At 44.6% G+C, this 16,093-nt stretch overlaps 1 protein-coding gene across 2 annotated transcripts; it reads right to left on the bottom strand.

Annotated features, from left to right (window-relative positions):
* Positions 1-1,684: 1,684 nt before the first annotated feature.
* Srp19 (signal recognition particle 19) lies at positions 1,685-7,163 on the bottom strand. Of its 2 annotated transcripts, NM_025527.3 has the most exons (5): positions 7,025-7,139; positions 6,459-6,534; positions 3,920-3,991; positions 3,716-3,827; positions 1,685-2,185 (listed from the first exon to the last, which is right to left on the bottom strand). In NM_025527.3, exons 1-5 carry the CDS (start codon positions 7,063-7,065, stop codon positions 2,052-2,054), a joined length of 435 nt encoding a protein of 144 aa, NP_079803.2. In that variant the 5' UTR covers positions 7,066-7,139; the 3' UTR covers positions 1,685-2,051. The 2 variants fall into 2 exon arrangements, with proteins under 2 accessions (NP_079803.2, XP_006526218.1); XM_006526155.1 differs by lacking the exon at positions 3,920-3,991 and having other exon boundaries at positions 7,025-7,163.
* Between the last annotated feature and the right edge of the window lie 8,930 nt (positions 7,164-16,093).

Raw genomic sequence — 16,093 nt, 5'->3', positions numbered from 1 at the left:
ATGCATCAGGGTAGTGTTCTGCTTTATACAACAAAGAGGAAGGTGACCGCCCTGGGAATCTTCCTGGGGACACATCACCTTCAGGAGGATTGCTTAGGTGCACATCTTCCACCCGTGGTAGGGGCAATGCCACTGCTAATGTTGAAAGGATGATGATATTGGGATAACCTTGTGAGTACTCCACCTTCAGTTGCATGACTTTTTATAAACGGTAGAGACAATCTAACATCCAAACTCATCCTTAGTTCTGGAGTCCTCCACATTCAGGCAGCAAGTGTTTTGTGATCTTTTCTTGTGGAGATGGGCAGACATCTATTCACCCCAGACAGAACTCTACAGTCCAAAGAAATGATTCCACTAAACTAACCAGTTTAGTCTTCTAGTCAGTGTTCTATTGTTATGAGGAGATATCATGACCACAGCAACTCTTATAAGAGAGCGCATTTAATTAGGGCTGGTTTACAGTTTCAGAAGTTTATTTCAGGGTCAATTATCATCATGGGTGGGAAGCCTGGTGTCACACAGGCAAATATAGTGCTGGAGAAGTAGCTGAGAGTTTGGTATCTGGATCCACAGGCATCAGGAAGAGACAGACATTTAAAAACCCACCTGCAGGGACACTCCTTCTAACCAGGCCACACCTCCTAATCCTTATCAAGTAGTGCCACTTCCTGATGACTAAACATTCAAATGTATAAGGAGCCACTCCTATTCAAACCACAATTAGGGCTATTGGCAACTTATGATTATTATAACACTGAAGAAAACCTTGCCTGCCTCCCTCCATCCCATCATCCTGCCTAGCAACCACCAACAGATCCTCAGGAGGTATGGGGTCTCATGTACTCTACCCCTTTGGCTCCCTGTATGTCTTCAGGAAGGCTGGGGCCCCATGACTAAGTTAATGGGCTTTAGTATTGGCCTCCTGTTGCTCATGTTGCAAATTCTAGAAGGCTCACAGTCCTGCTGTGCCCCTGCAGCCACCACTCAAAGCCACCACTCCAGGAAGTGCTGTGGAATGAATTCACAAGAACATTTCCAAGGTAGTTTCTTCAGAGAAAGTTGACTTCCCGATGCTAAAGCACTGGTTATTTTTAGAACTTTGGTAGAAACAATGTCAGTTTTGTTTGAAGACAGCTTTTCATGTAGTCCAGGCAAAACTGGATTTGTAGCTGAGGCCAGCTTTGAATCTCTGATCCTCCTGCCTCCATCTCCAGGATGCTAGACTGTAGGTGTGTGACACCACACTGGCTTAGAATGTTTGGTGTGACATTCACGTGTGTGTGTCTCTGTTGGCCAGAGGTTGACATTAAGTCTCCTATCATTCTTCACTTTATCTTATGAGGCAAGGTCTCTCACTGCTCCTGCAGTTCACTGAGTTACTGACTGGCCAGCAAACCCTGGGATCTCTCTGTCTCCCACACCAGTGCAACGGGCTTGTGTGTGGGTACTGGAATCTAAACTCAGGCCTTCCTGCTTGTGAAGCAAGCACTTTGATAAGACTAACACATAAGCAAGTCTAAAGCTTAAGCCTGAGCTGCCTCTTGTCCCAGCAGATTAAGAGACAGTTTCCATTGCCTCTCCCGCTTCTCTGCTTTCCCCAACCTGTCCATCTTCAGCTAGCTGTATTCTCACTAGCCTCTTCTACTGCTATTTATTGATTCCTAAGTGAAAGCTACTAAAGTCAGTTTCAATCTTTTATTTCATTAACTTAAAGATGAACAAAATGTGTATTTCAAATTTTATTAAACTTATAAACCTGAAATATATGTTTACATAGAGGACAAACAGATATAGTATTTCAAGTAACTCATGGGACAGTCATTATCTGTTAAAATATTCTTCTTTCTTCCACACACACATTTTTTCCTTCTTACAGTTATAAAAGCTGGATGCAAACTTCTGATGTAAACTTATTTCATTGTTAACTGTTGATGAAGATGGAGACAACTTGTTCACAGCTCAGTTAAATGACAAACAAAAAGCTGTTCTCTCAGACACAAGGATGCCATGTCTCTCCCAGCAGGACTGTGCTCCACGTTCACACCACGTCATTTCTTCTTCTTTCCTTTCCCTTTTTTACTCCCCTCTCCTTGCTGAAGACTTGGGTCGGCACCTCCTGATTTCTGTGTCCGTGTTTTTAGCTTGGGTATCATTTCTGCTACATATAGCATCACTGACTTACCTAGAAATCGGAAGCTAGGTTTAGTGTAACAATCTTAGAAATAATACACGTTACTGACTTGAAACCTCAGTCCTAGGCCCAGGCCTCCACCCCTTACCCTTTGAGAGAGGGGGAAGGGACATATTAAAAAACAGGGACCTGCTGGGCAGTGGTGGTGCACGCCTTTAATCCCAGCACTTGGGAGGCAGAGGCCGGTGGATTTCTGAGTTTGAGGCCAGCCTGGTCTACAGAGTGAGCTTTAGGACAGCCAGAACTATACAGAGAAACCCTGTCTCAAAAAACCAACCAGCCAACCAACCAACCAACCAACAGCAGGGACCTCACCCTAAGCCCAGATGACACTGACACACACCCACATCCTGCTCCATCTAACTATAAAAAGTCACTTTTTTTTTTTGCTTCAACCTATCAACCTTCACATCCTTGATATCTGTTTACTGACTTACTAGAAACAGGAGTATTCTTTTCACCAATACATTTTAGCTACTTTTCAAATCATAAGCTTTTTCGTGTATCTATTTTGGGTCCTTTAAGGCAGTAAGGAAAATGTTAAGAGAAAACAAACTAGAAAACTTCATGTGTGCTGCCTGGCAGGTGTCTGGCACCTGGCCACTTTCCAGCCCTATCTATTATTCTTGAGTCAGACTCTTAAGCTTCTGGCAATAACCGATGTATAAAAACCAATTCATCTGTATTTGACTAAAAACAAACAACTTCATATCAATTAGACTGACAGTGCAATTGTTTTATTTTAATAAAATTGAAGACGTTGGGGGGGGGGAGGGAAGAGAGTGAACAGCTTTAAATTAAAATATATGCATTAAAAGGTTAAAAATAAATAAAAAAGTAAAGATTTGACACTGTTTTTGAACTAAAACCATGTGTTCATGCACATAATGTGTGTGTATATATATGTGACATGTACACACATGTCAGAAAATAACTGTGGAGTCTGTTCTTTCTTTCCCCTGAACAAAGGCCATCAAGTACCCTTGTCCCCTGAGCTGACATCCACCCCGAGCAGATATCCACCCCTCCAGTGTTCTCTATTAGTCTCCGATCCCCACTCCCTAACTACTTTACCACTCGCCATTAGGCAAGTACTGTCTGAAAAGTGGGTATGTTAGCTTCTAGTCCATTTAAAAATCCATTTCTATCAGTAATAAATATATTTACCAATATATAGTATTAGTATTTAAGTTTACACTCGTGGAACCACAGCATGAATATTTCTGCTTTTGTCATTCAATATTGCTCCTTAGATTTATTTTTGCTGTATTGGGGCTTGAACCTAGGAACCTGTGCATGGTAGGTAGAGTCTAGCATTGAGCCACATCTCTAGACTTCTTAAGTTTTCTATTTTGAGACAAGGACTTACAAAGTTGCTCATGTTATTCTTGAACTCATTCTACAGCCCACACAGGTATTGAACTAATAATCCTTCTGCTTCAACATTCTGTGTGGTATTTATTCCTTTTGTACAAGATAACCTTACCCAAGAACCCTGTGAATTCATTTTAAAAAGCTTACGTGACGGGAACTGTACAAGACAGAGGCTGCCATCTTCCTGTTTGAGCTGTACCCGGACTCTGCCTCGAAACTGAACATCACGGTTCCATTCTCTGGAGTACATTTTGTTTTTCTAACACAAATAAAACAAAACAAAAATAGGTCTTTAGAGTTATGACATCAGTGAAGTGAGTGTAAGACACAGTGATGAGGTCCCCATCATACCTCCAGAAAGGCATTCAGTCCAACTGCTGAGCATACATCTTGAATCTCAGTAGCTGTAGGGTTTTCTACAGCCTGAACAATTAAAAACAAAAACATTCAACAGCTAAGTTTTAAGTAGTTATTACTACACTGTATGTAAATCACTTCTTTTTTTTTTAAAGATTTATTTATTATTATATGTAAGTACACTGTAGCTGTCTTCAGACGCACCAAAAGAGGGCGTCAGCTCTCGTTACGGTGGTTGTGAGACACCATATGGTTACTGGGATTTGAACTCAGGACCTTCAGAAGAGCAGTCAGTGCTCTTCACCGCTGAGCCATCTCACCAGCCCTGTAAATCATTTCTAGTATTATGGCTAAAACAGACTAAGCCCTAGTGTTATTTTTTATTATCTAATTATTTTTACTATAAAATTTAAAAATCCTTAAGAATAAGACAGCTGTGTGTTTCTCTTTCCTCCAACACAGAGGAAGGACTTCATCAGTACCCTCCCCAGTAAAGCCCGATGACCTCAACACAGCAGTGCTCAGTGCATCTGACTGCTTAACCGATTATACATACAGCATTCCAGAATACTGACTGTTACCTACTAACGCTGGACATGACTGCCTCTGGCCCTGCAATTCAAGTATATAGTCAAAAGCTGAATATATATACACTTAAGCATGTTCATAGTAGCACTATATCTTATTTTTAGTATTTATTTTATGTGTCTGTGTACCACATTTGTGCAGTGCACACAGAGGTCAGAAGCAGCATTGGATCCCCTGGAACTGCAGCTATAGATGATTGTGAGTCACCATGTGGGTGCTGGGAACCGGTATTCTGCAGAAGCAGTAAGGGTTCGTACCTGCTGAGCCACCACTGTAGCCCCACAGCACTACTTACAAGAGCCTAAACTAGGAGTGTGAGGTTCACATAATGCAGCTCTGCACAACAGTACTTTAAGGCAGGGCACGTTCACACACCCTCTATCCCAGGAACATCTGGTCATGCTGGGTGACAGATTTGCTCCAAAAGAACTAGAGAAGAGGGAACGTTATCTAGCAGGTAGAGGCCAGAGATGTTAGCATGCACCTTAAAACGACAGAACTGTCACAACAAACAGTTATCTGACTCAGAACTGTTGATGAGGGCTGGAGAGATGGCTCAGCAGCTGAGAGCTTACACTGCTCTTATAGAGGATCCAAGTTTCAGTCCCAACACCCAAACAGGCAGGCAAGCTCCAAGGGATCTGACACCCTCTTCTGGTCTCCAGTGCCTGCATTCCCACCTGCACATCCCCACACACAGACACTTACATATACACAAGAGTAAAACAAACACTGTCGCCGGTGCTTGTGCTAAGAAAGCTTGCGTGGAGCACCTAAACTACTCTCCAAGGGCGGGGCGGAGGGCGGGGAGTGTTGCTTAGTGACAGAGAACTTGCTCAGCCTATTGGAGGCTTCGAATTCATTCCTGGGCATCAAAATATGCAAAAAAAATTATACTAAGAATATCATAAGTCTCATAGTTTAAAGATCTGTGAAAAAGTCAGAAAAGTACACAATGAATAACCCCATACATATAAAAAGGTAACCTAAAGTGTTGGAAGTCAGAACAATGTTCCTTTGTATGAGTGAGCGCAGGGAAGACACACACACACACACACACACGAGACAGAGGAATCTTCCTGCATGCCAATTGGTAATGTCTAAGTTAGGGTGTTATATCCAGCTCTATTCCCAGTATGAAATTTTATTCAATTTACACACTTTTCTAAGTTTGTTAGCTATACATCAGTGGATTTTTGAAACAATACACATTCCAGAGAGCACCCAGGAGCTGTTATCAAAAGCCTTATGTTGGGCATTATTCTCAACAGTGCTCTGGAGCCTGCAAGGTGAACTTTACTCTTCAAAGTAATAGCCAAATGAAAAGACATTAGTATACAAATAATTATTTGCTTGAGATCTCATTATAAAATCAAATGCCTCTTTAAAAAGTAGAATCAAACATAAAAATTCTGTGAGCTCTCTCATTTAGCACTGGGCATTTTCTAAGCTTAAGTCCCCAGACCAGCCCCTAACTAGGGTTTTCCTATCTACAGATCACATCATTCAGAAGTGTAAATCTCTCAGGGTCTTCCACATGTTGGGTTAAGAGCTCTTTCTACCCTGGAGCTACCCCCAACCCACTCCCTACACCTACTTTCCACAAGTACTAACTTTATAGTGAGTTTACACTCCTTTAAAAAGCAGTAAAGACAACAAACCCGCACTTTGCACAAACCTTTATTCCTACACTTTAAAGAAAGTGAGTTTGCATCCTGCGTGTTGTGCTACCGATGCTAAACTTTGCTTTCACTGAGAAGACTGTCATAATCATGGTGTTAAGACATGAAAATTCGACCCAGACCTCTTCTTTACAAATAGGCCATTAAGAAGTTTCTTTCGTTTTGCAAGCATTCTCTTCAATCTCATTAAAAAAGAAAGCAGTTGTGGCAATAACAAGTCAACCTTCCCTAAGCTGTCAACCGCCTAGGTATCAGCTACTCACCTTACTTATAGGGATCCGTCTCCCCTCAGCTATGGTCTTCTTATTATTTAAATAAGCGGGGTAGATACAAATAAACCTGCCACAAATACACACGAAAAGAAAAGCACAACTAAGTAACTTAAATGGGATAATCTCATCGGCATAGCAGAGACAGCTTATACCATTAGTTATTAAACATATATATTTTTAATGACTGAAGCACATCTTATACCATCTATATCTATATATATAAATGACTGAAGTAAAACAATGATGCAACTGTTATTTTGACACAACAGCTTGTCCAGCGTCCCCGAGCCTGGAGCGCGCTCTTACACGGAAAGGAGAAACTCAGAGGACACCGGGCGAGCCTCTCTGATCGCAACACGAATGTAGAACGCGCTTCTCGCGGCGTGACTGTTCGCTAAGGTCCGGTCGGGTCGGGTCCGGTTCTCACCGCACCAACCCGCGCCGCGCCGCCCCGCGACCGGGGTGCGATCGGGGCTCGGAAGCTGCGGAATGCCGGGGTTCCGGTGGGAAGAGCCCCGAGCCCAATGATGCCACGGCCAGCCTTCCCGAGGACCCACCTGTCCTGGTCGGCCGGGGACCGCGCGGCCGCGCAAGCCATCTCCACGGAGTCCCGTCAGCCGCGCCAGCCTAGCAGGCCGGACACCGCACCAGCCGGAAGTTGACTCGGACTACAGAGAGCGCCCGCCCTTCCGGCGGAAGTCCTACCTCCAAAGCGTCCGGTAGCCGGCTTTCCCTCGCAGGTTGGTTCCGGCACGGAGTGACGTGGCATGTAGACGGTCTTCCCGCGAGAAGAGTTCCGTGGCCGGCCGTGCGGGGCCGGTACCTTTCCCCCTGTCTTAGTCACCTCAGCCCGCTCCACACCCGGCAGTGCGCGCTCTCCCGGTGTAGCCGGGGCTCTTCACCCAGGGGACGGAGTCTCTGTACTCTGGAACGAGAAGCCGGTTAGATCTGGCAGGAAACTGCCCTTCTGTGCTCATCCGTATCTTCCTGCTTCCCTTAGCTTGCTTTCGACTTAGGAAGGTAAATTTCCAGAGCGGTGCACTTAGTATTGTTTTTTTAAAAAGATTTATTTATTTATTATATGTAAGCACTCTGTAGCTGTCTTCAGACACTCCGGAAGAGGGCATCAGATCTCATTACGGATGATTGTGCGCCACCATGTGGTTGCTGGGATTTGAACTCAGGACCTCTGGAAGAGCAGTCAGTGCTCTTAACCGCTGAGCCATCTCTCCAGCCCCATTTAGTATTTTTGGCACTGTGCTGCATACATATTAATGTTCGACACTTAACTGTACACATCGTTAAACATCTAAAGCGCATACCCTAAACTTACATATTTTTGCATACGTTGTTCAGTTGGCGTGCGTGCAGGTGAAGGGGAAACGCCACTTTTGTTTTTTTTTGTTTTTGTTTTTTGTCACAGTTAAAGTGACATAAAGCAGAGAAACAGAAGAAATGGGCAATAAAGCTTTTACGCACTTCCGGAGCCTTTGGTTTTAAAAAAGCTGGAGGGGAAAAAAAAAGAGATAACTTTATTGGATTACATAAATAATAGTGATTCGAGAGATTATTTGAGTAGGCTTAAAAGACGAGTTATACTAACATTTGTAAGACATTTTCTTCGTTTCAGTCTTTTTCTTTTTTGGGGGTGGGGGGCGCGGGTTTCCAGACAGGGTTTCTTTGTGTAGCCTTGGCTGTCCTGGAACTCATTCTGTAGACCAGGCTGGCCTCAAACTCAGAAATCCGCCTGCCTCTGCCTCCCAAGTGCTGGGATTAAAGGCGTGCGCCATCACACCTGGCTCAGTTTAGGTCTTAAAGAACACTGATACCTCCTTTCTAGTAAGTTGCCTTCTACATGAAAAATCTCTCTCCCTCCTTCCCCCTCTCCCCTGTAAGGATCAGTATGGGATCAGGATCCCCAGACACCCACAAGACCAAGTTCTCAGTACAAAGGAGATTTGTCCCAGAGTGATTGAGGGTAAGGGATAAGAGACAGTGACTGGGGATAGAGGATGAGGGAAAAGGAGAAGGAAATGAGGGAGAGGGAGGAGGGATGTTTGTCTCTGGGGGACAAAGGACTGCCTCTGGATAGAGAGGAGACAGACTTGGCACATAGGAAACGACCAATGAACGATTTATGTAGGTACAAGAGGAAACACCCTGCTGGGATGAGGTGTTTAATTGTAATTGGGCGTGTTAATTAGATGAGCCAAAGGGGGCTTTGGATTGCTGGGCTTCAATACTTTGATAGCGGGGACCTTGGTAGTTAGCCTCAGGAAGTGGTCACTTAAGGGAATAGCCCTTGGGGGCCAGTTTTAGGAATGTAGCCTAACCACTTTTCCTGAGGCAGAGGGAAATGTCATAGCCATGCTCACCATGCTTCAGCTGGCAGAGCCTCTCCAGTCCCCAGAATTCAAGAGCAGTTGCTGTTTTCTAGAGGATCACCTTTAACTCAAGTTTTAGGGAGCTCTGTCACCACCCGGCCACACTTATTTTGCACATGCAAATGAAATACTCATAACAGTAACAAAACGGTGCAAAGTAGATTCCTTCTGGATCTGGTTTTTCAAGAATGTTAGCTTAAATGTGTCACGTAGCAGAATAGGTTTTGTTGTTGTTGCTTTTGTGTTTTGAGATGAACTGTTACTATGTTGCTCACTGTTTTAGGCTGGTCTTGGAGTTTTTCCTTTGAGTCTTCTAGGTCAGTGTCCCAAGTAGCCTGGATTACATGGTGTAACAGGAAATTAAATTTAGAAACTGGTTTTGCTGAAGGGTGTTGATTCACTCAGTAGACTTATGAGGGAGCTAAAAGCAAGATAAAAGCCTTAGATTGTGAGATGGTTCTGCGGTAAAGGCAGAAGGGAGGACGGGAGTAACTGGGGCATCGTAGCTATCAGATCTATAATATTGTTCCTCCACCACTGTACAGGAAAGCCTCTAGCCAGTGTCCTAAATTTCCAGTCACCGTGGATTTCAAGAATAGCATAGTCAAATTAATTACCTAATCGTGAGGTGGCACAGAGTCATTTTATGGGAACTGGCTTGTCCCCTCAAGCAATGAGTACTTCTTTGAAGAACCTTGCTAATGGTTACGCTTCATTAATTAAACCTTTACCACTAATCTATTTAATTGACATGTTGCAACCCATAGCCTAGCCCGATCTTTCATACTCCCAGAGCTGGACTTTGTCAAAGAACTGAGAGCACAGGCTTGGGTACAAGGTTCCTGTACTGGCTAGTTGTGTGTCAACTTGACACAGCTGGAGTTATCACAGAGAAAGGAGCTTCAGTTGAGGAAATGCCTCCATGAGATCCAGCTGTAAGGCATTTTCTCAATTAGTGATCAAGGGGGGAAGTCTCCTTGTGGGTGGTGCCATCTCTGGGCTGGTAGTCTTTGATTCTATAAGAGAGCAGGCTGAGCAAGCCAGGGGAAGCAAGCCAGTAAAGAACATCCCTCCATGGCCTCTGCATCAGCTCCTGCTCCCTGACCTGCTTGAGTTCCAGTCCTGACTTCCTTTGGTGATGAACAGCAGTATGGAAGTGTAAGCCGAATAAACCCTTTCCTCCCCAACTTGCTTCTTGGTTATGATGTTTGTGCAGGAATAGAAACCGTGACTAAGACAGTTGCTTTAGAATAGTATATCTTCACCTCTTCAATTGCAGAGCACTTTTTAGCATTTAAATCTCTTCTCTCTCTCTCTCTCTCTGTGTGTGTGTGTGTGTGTGTGTGTGTGTGTGTGTGTTTTAAATGTACACCCCTGTCAACTGAAGGACAGAGAAGAACAGTTGGGAGTTGGGTCTGTCTTGCCACATTGTGAGATCAGGGAATGTAGCTCGGGTCCTTAGGCTCTTGCATCAGCCCTTTTACCCACTGAACCACCTGGCTGGTTCTCGATCTGCATTTTGCGAACTAAACACACCACACCTACATTAGTAGTGGCTGTTTGTCTTAGGGTTTCTATTCCTGCACAGACATCCATGACCAAGAAGCAAGTTGGGGAGGAAAGGGTTTATTCAGCTTACACTTTCCACATTGCTGTTGATCACCAAAGGATGTCAGGACTGGAATTCAAGCAGGTCAGGAAGTAGGAGCTGATGAAGAAGCCATGGAGGGATGTTCTTTACTGGCTTGCTTCCCCTGGCTTGCTCAGCCTGCTCTCTTATAGAACCAAGACTACCACCCACAAGGGGACCTCCCTCCTTGATCACTAGTTGAGAAAACACAGCTGGATCTCGTGGAGGCATTTCCCCAACTGAAGCTCCTTTCTCTGTGAGAACTCCAGCATGTGTCAAGTTGACAGAAAACTTGCCAGTACACTGTTTATTCCACATCTACAAAGCAATTTTTAAAACAAATAGGTTCACTAAGACATTAATTTTAAAAGAATTATTATATGTGGGCACATGTTACAGTATGCCTTTTACCTTTGTCCTCTGAGCCCCTTCATCCACCTCTCTTCTCTTGCAGTGGGGCGGGGGAGGGGGGCTTTGTCTCATATTCCCCAAGTTGGCCTGGAACTTGCTATATAGCCAGGGATGACCTGCTTCCGGGTTAATAGGCACTGTGGACCACTGTGCTTGGATTTTGATGTTCATTTGTACAGAAGAAAAAAAAAAAAACTAAACCCCAAACCCCTGCAAAAGTGTAAGCTGCAGTGAGGTCGGATAGTTGGCTTCCTTACCCTGAGTGAGAGCAGATGACTGACGGATGCTTAGCTCGCCCTGACCTGTCTCCGTCACCTTACTTCCTGCTACTTCCTACTTTCTTAGTATGTGATCAGATCTGGTTCTGATACAATAAAATTCTCACTCGTGTTTGTGTAATAGAGTTTCACTATGTATCCCAGGTTGGTATCGTGTGTGTGTGTGTGTGTGTGTGTGTGTGTGTGTGTGTGTAAAATAGAGTTTCACTATGTATCCCAGGTTGGTATCATGCTCTAAATCCTCCTGCTTCAGCACTCTGCCCACAAATGCTAGGATACAGCAACCAAGTGCAGCCATGCTTTTTAAAGCACACACAATTCCTGGAAAAGCATGGCATTCCAGGTACTAGGGAACCTGGCCATGGCAAGGAGGCCAATGTTACCTACACAGCCCTCTTTCTATCTTTGTTTAATGCCCAGTGTTAGTTTACATGTGCCATGGCACCCCTGCATCCAAACATATACACACACAATAAATGTGAACAGGATCCATCCATTCGTTTTCTCCAAGACTCGTCACCCAGGACATACAACCTCCAGGTGAAAGGATTGGAAAAGCTACTTCCAGCCCCATAACTAATGCCCATCCATTCCTGTGTAATGCCTTTCCTCCAGAACCACGCATAGTTCTGCATAGGCTGGCCATCACTGCTTTCTCAGCACGTGAAATGTGGGTACTGCAGTTTTGTTTTTACCTATTCTTGATTCTTTGGCGTCCTTTCTTTCTTCCTTCCTTCCTTCCTTCCTTCCTTCCTTCCTTCCTTCCTTCCTTCCTTCCTTTCTTTCTTTCTTTCTTTCTTTCTTTCTTTCTTTCTTTCTTTCTTGCCACTTCTCCAGCCCAAGGAGGCATGGGAGGTGTTTTTGTTTTTTTATTATTTATTTATTATATTATATTATATGTAAGTACACTGTAGCTGTCTTCAGACATTCCAGAAGAGGGAGTCAGATCTCGTTATGGATGGTTGTGAGCCACCATGTGGTTGCTGGGATTTGAACTCCGGACCTTCGGAAGAGCAGTAGGGTACTCTTACCAACTGAGCCATCTCACCAGCCCTGGCGTCTTTTCTTAATGGAGGATTTTATTTTATCCAATGGCTACTCATATGCTTAATACCTGCATGCTATTTTGTGTACTGTAATTCTCCTTCATCTTCCTTTACTAAAAGGTAAAACAAATTTATCTATTAATCATGTAAAACAATGGGTTTTGCTGACAATCTTATACATATACCCAATGTATCTGATATATCTCTCCACTACCTTCTGGCTCCCCTCCACTCTTGCTAATGTCCTTTCTCTTCTTAACTAGCTCCCGTTCTACCTCATGTCTTGTCTTGATGACCCACTGAGGTTCACCAGGAATGTGCACAGAAGCTGGACACTAGTTTATTTATAGGAACACGTGCATCTTACCAGTGTTTTTCTCCCCAGATCAACTGTTAACTGTGGAGAAATCTGAACCCTTGTTTCCCAGTGGGGTTTGCAGCACTCTAAAGTGTAAGATTAAAACTATACGCACTTCATCTTTCCTGTTTTGAATGATTTGGATTGAGACTCACAATTATTTACCTACTTGTTTGCTTTTCCTTTTTTAACTTTTTATTCTCTGTGAACCTCACATCATGCACCCCAACCGACTCATCTTCTTGTCCCCTTACACCCACCCTCTAATCTTGCAACCCCCCCCATACACACGCAAAGAAAAAAAAATCTCATTGTAGAATCTGTAGTGTGTCACAGTGTGTCCCACAGTATACCCCTCTGTCCACACTTCTTTGCTTGTAAACATTCATTATAATGAGTCACTAGTCTGGTTTGAGGCCTCTGGATTTCACTACACTATCAATGCTGGATCCTTAGTGGGACTCTTCTTGAATATCCCGTTGCTGCCCTGTGTCACAGAGATCCTGCAGCTGTGGATCTGTAGGACCAGCCCCTTCATGCACTCCAGCAGATCACAGATGAGGTAGATGTTGGGGTGGGCCAACTCAAAGCCCTGGATCTAGGCCTGGGAGGTGTCTGAGGTGGTCAGCCTGCCAGTTCTCCTGCACGGGCACCACCAGGGCGAGCTCTCCAGCACTACTGACCCTGGCTGCAATGCTGCAATCCAATGCTGCAGCTAGCAAAGGACAGTGCCAGCTCTCCTCCGGTGGCCCTCAGGGTGGCTTACCCATGCCCATACCAGCAGAGGCCCTCTACTCTGCTGCCCAGGTGAAGTGTTGGGTCTGCTCTCTGAGTGCTGCAGCAGGCAAAGGGGTTGGGTCAGTTCTCCTGCTCTTCTGTCCTCTTAACTGGGCTCATCCACAAACCCTGTCCAGGGTCGTCTTTACTGTGCTGCCCCGGTGAGGTACAGGGCTAGCTCTCCTGCTCTCAGGCCCTGGGGCCAGCTCTCCTGTCTGCCACAGGTGGCGAAGGTGGGGCTGGTGGTGGCTGCAGAGGATCATCTTTCTCTTGCCAGCAACATTGCGAATTGTAGGCCAGGTCTCCCACCCTCCCATCTTGCTTGCTTTTGAGAGTTCGATTGCTCCAACTGTTACCGCTCTATTTTACTGGTGCAGTGATGCAGCAGGGTCATAGTCTCTGGCTTCCCAGTGCTTTTTAAATGACGCCAGGAGATTCAGGCAATCTTAGAAAGCTAGCCTCCTCCATAGAGATTTGGTAACTATGCAACCTCTATTCTCACCGCAGTGAGACTTCAGCGGGGAGCAAGTAGCGTGGAGTGACTCTTTCTGGGTGCATCTTTATGCTAGTGCCCAGAGCCCAGTGTTCAGGAGCAACAGCTAGGTCTTCACTATAGAATGTCTGTTCTGGAAACGGTTTCTGTTGCACTTTTCAAGACTGACTTTTTAGCGCTCAGACTCTGTGAGCCGATATTCTAAACATATACTTAGTGTGTTGGATAGTTTTATGTCAACTTGACACAAGCTAAAGTCATCTGAGAGAAGGAAATCTCAAGTGAGAAAATATCTCTATAAAATGCCTCTTATAAATAAGAAAAGCCTATAGGGGATTTTCTTTTCTTTTCTTTTCTTTTCTTTCTTTCTTTCTTTCTTTCTTTCTTTCTTTCTTTCTTTCTTTCTTTCTTTCTTTCTTTCTTTCTTTCTTTCTTTCTTTCTTTCTTCTTCCTTCCTTCCTTCCTTTCTTTCTTTCTTTCTTTCTTTTTTTTTTGGTTTTTCGAGACAGGATTTCTCTGTATAGCCCTGGCTGTCCCGGAACTCACTTTGTAGACCAGGCCGGCCTTGAACGCAGAAATCCGCCTGCCTTTGCCTCCCAAGTGCTGGGATTACAGGCATATGCCACCACCGCCTGGTTTATAGGGTATTTTTTAAATTAGTGATTGATGGGAGGGCCCAGCCTGGGAGGGGCCATCCCTGGGCTGGTGGTCTCTGGTTCTGTAAGAAGGCAGTCTTAATAATCCAGGGAGAGCAAGCCAGTAAGCAGCGCCCCCTCTATAATCTGTGCATCAGCTCCTGCCTTCAGGTTCTGGCCCTGTGTGACTTCCTGCCTTTAATGACACACTGTTTCACAGAACTGTGAGCGAAATAAACCCTTTCCTCCCCAAGTTGCTTTTTGGTCATGGTGTTTCATCACAGCAACTAAAAAAGACATCTTGTCATTTAAAGGACTAAAAAACTTTAAAGGACCCTAAATAATAAAAGTACTTTAGACAAATACAATGTTCTTTCTTCTTAAAGATAACTTATATTATGTGCATTGGTGTTTTGCCTGTATGTCTTGTGTGAGGGCATCAGATGTTGGCATTACAGACAGTTGTGAGCTGCCATGTGGTTGCTGGGAATTGAACCCCAGGTCCTCTGGAAGAGCAGTCAGTGCTTCTAACTGCTGAGTCATCTCTCCAGCCCCAAATGGAATGTTTTTATTTTCTTCCAAGGGCTGTATATATTGCACCACTGTCTTGCAGTAATTTTATCATTTAGTATGGTGGAAATCTGATGTCAATCCTTTCCTTTGGAGGTGACCCATTCCTTTCTTCCCTCTTTGAAATTAGGAGACAGTTCAGACAGGGAGTGTGGCTCACTGGTACAAGTGCTTGCCTTGCACATGTGATTCCCCAGCACTACCAAAACCCAACTATTGTGTCTAAATGTGGCGTTGTTGGCTTCAAGTGAATTGATGTTCAAGGAATTGGTGTTGGTTCACAAATGCCAAGTCAGGAAAAGCAGAAAGAAGCAGGGTAACTGTAGTGGCTGGTGACTGTCTTAGTCTCTCTCTCCAAGCCTCCTTCCTGAATCTTGCCCCTCTGCCTTCCCTGGCTTGTTACACACGCGTAAGCCAGTCACAGCAGTCAGCCTCTCCAGTCAACGTGAGTGTGTGGTGTATGTGCACGTGTGCTCAGGCTGTGACTCCTGGAGGGCAGAGGAAGGCCAGTGTTCTGTTCGGCTAGTAATCAGCATGCGTCCCAGGCTGGCCTCCACCTCTAAAGGTGACCTTGAACTCCCCACCCCCCAACTAGGATCACAAGTGTATGTGACAATACCAGGCCAGAAGGAAATGTGACTTTTACTTCAAATTGACTTGCCTAGTTACTTTAGTTTTTTTGTTTTTTGTTGTTTTTTTCGAGACAGGGTTTCTCTGTATGTGTAGCCCTGGCTGTCCTGGAGCTCACTCTGTAGACCAGGCTGGCCTCGAACTCAGAAATCCACCTGCCTCTGCCTCCCCAGTGCTGGGACTAAAGGTGTGCGCCACCACTGCCGGCGTCAATTTAGTTTTAATCTAAGGCAGACCATATAGGTCTTCAGATATAGCCATGACTAGGGGAAAGACTGGGTACATAGTTGAGTGGTTCATCAGTGGGGTAGTGTTTAGGTCCCATGGGAATGTGTTAATGGGCAGGCAATTTCTTTCAACAGACATTTCTTACTAGTATTCAATGCTTATATTCAATGGCAACCTTCACTAGTA

The sequence above is a fragment of the Mus musculus genome, chromosome 18 (assembly GCF_000001635.26).
Source record: "Mus musculus strain C57BL/6J chromosome 18, GRCm38.p6 C57BL/6J".
In the NCBI taxonomy this organism is placed as follows: Eukaryota; Metazoa; Chordata; class Mammalia; order Rodentia; family Muridae; genus Mus; species Mus musculus.
The sequence above is the reverse complement of the archived record's forward strand: the minus strand, read 5'-3'. Positions and strand labels throughout refer to the sequence as shown.

Coding starts and splice junctions, on each gene's coding strand:
- Srp19 (NM_025527.3), bottom strand. CDS start 7,065: ATGGCTTGCGCGGCCGCGCGGTCCCCGGCCGACCAGGACAG. Junction 3,828..3,919: donor GACTGAATGCCTTTCTGGAG/GTATGATGGGGA, acceptor TATTTGTGTTAG/AAAAACAAAATGTACTCCAG. Junction 2,186..3,715: donor TCTTGTACAGTTCCCGTCAC/GTAAGCTTTTTA, acceptor TCCGATTTCTAG/GTAAGTCAGTGATGCTATAT.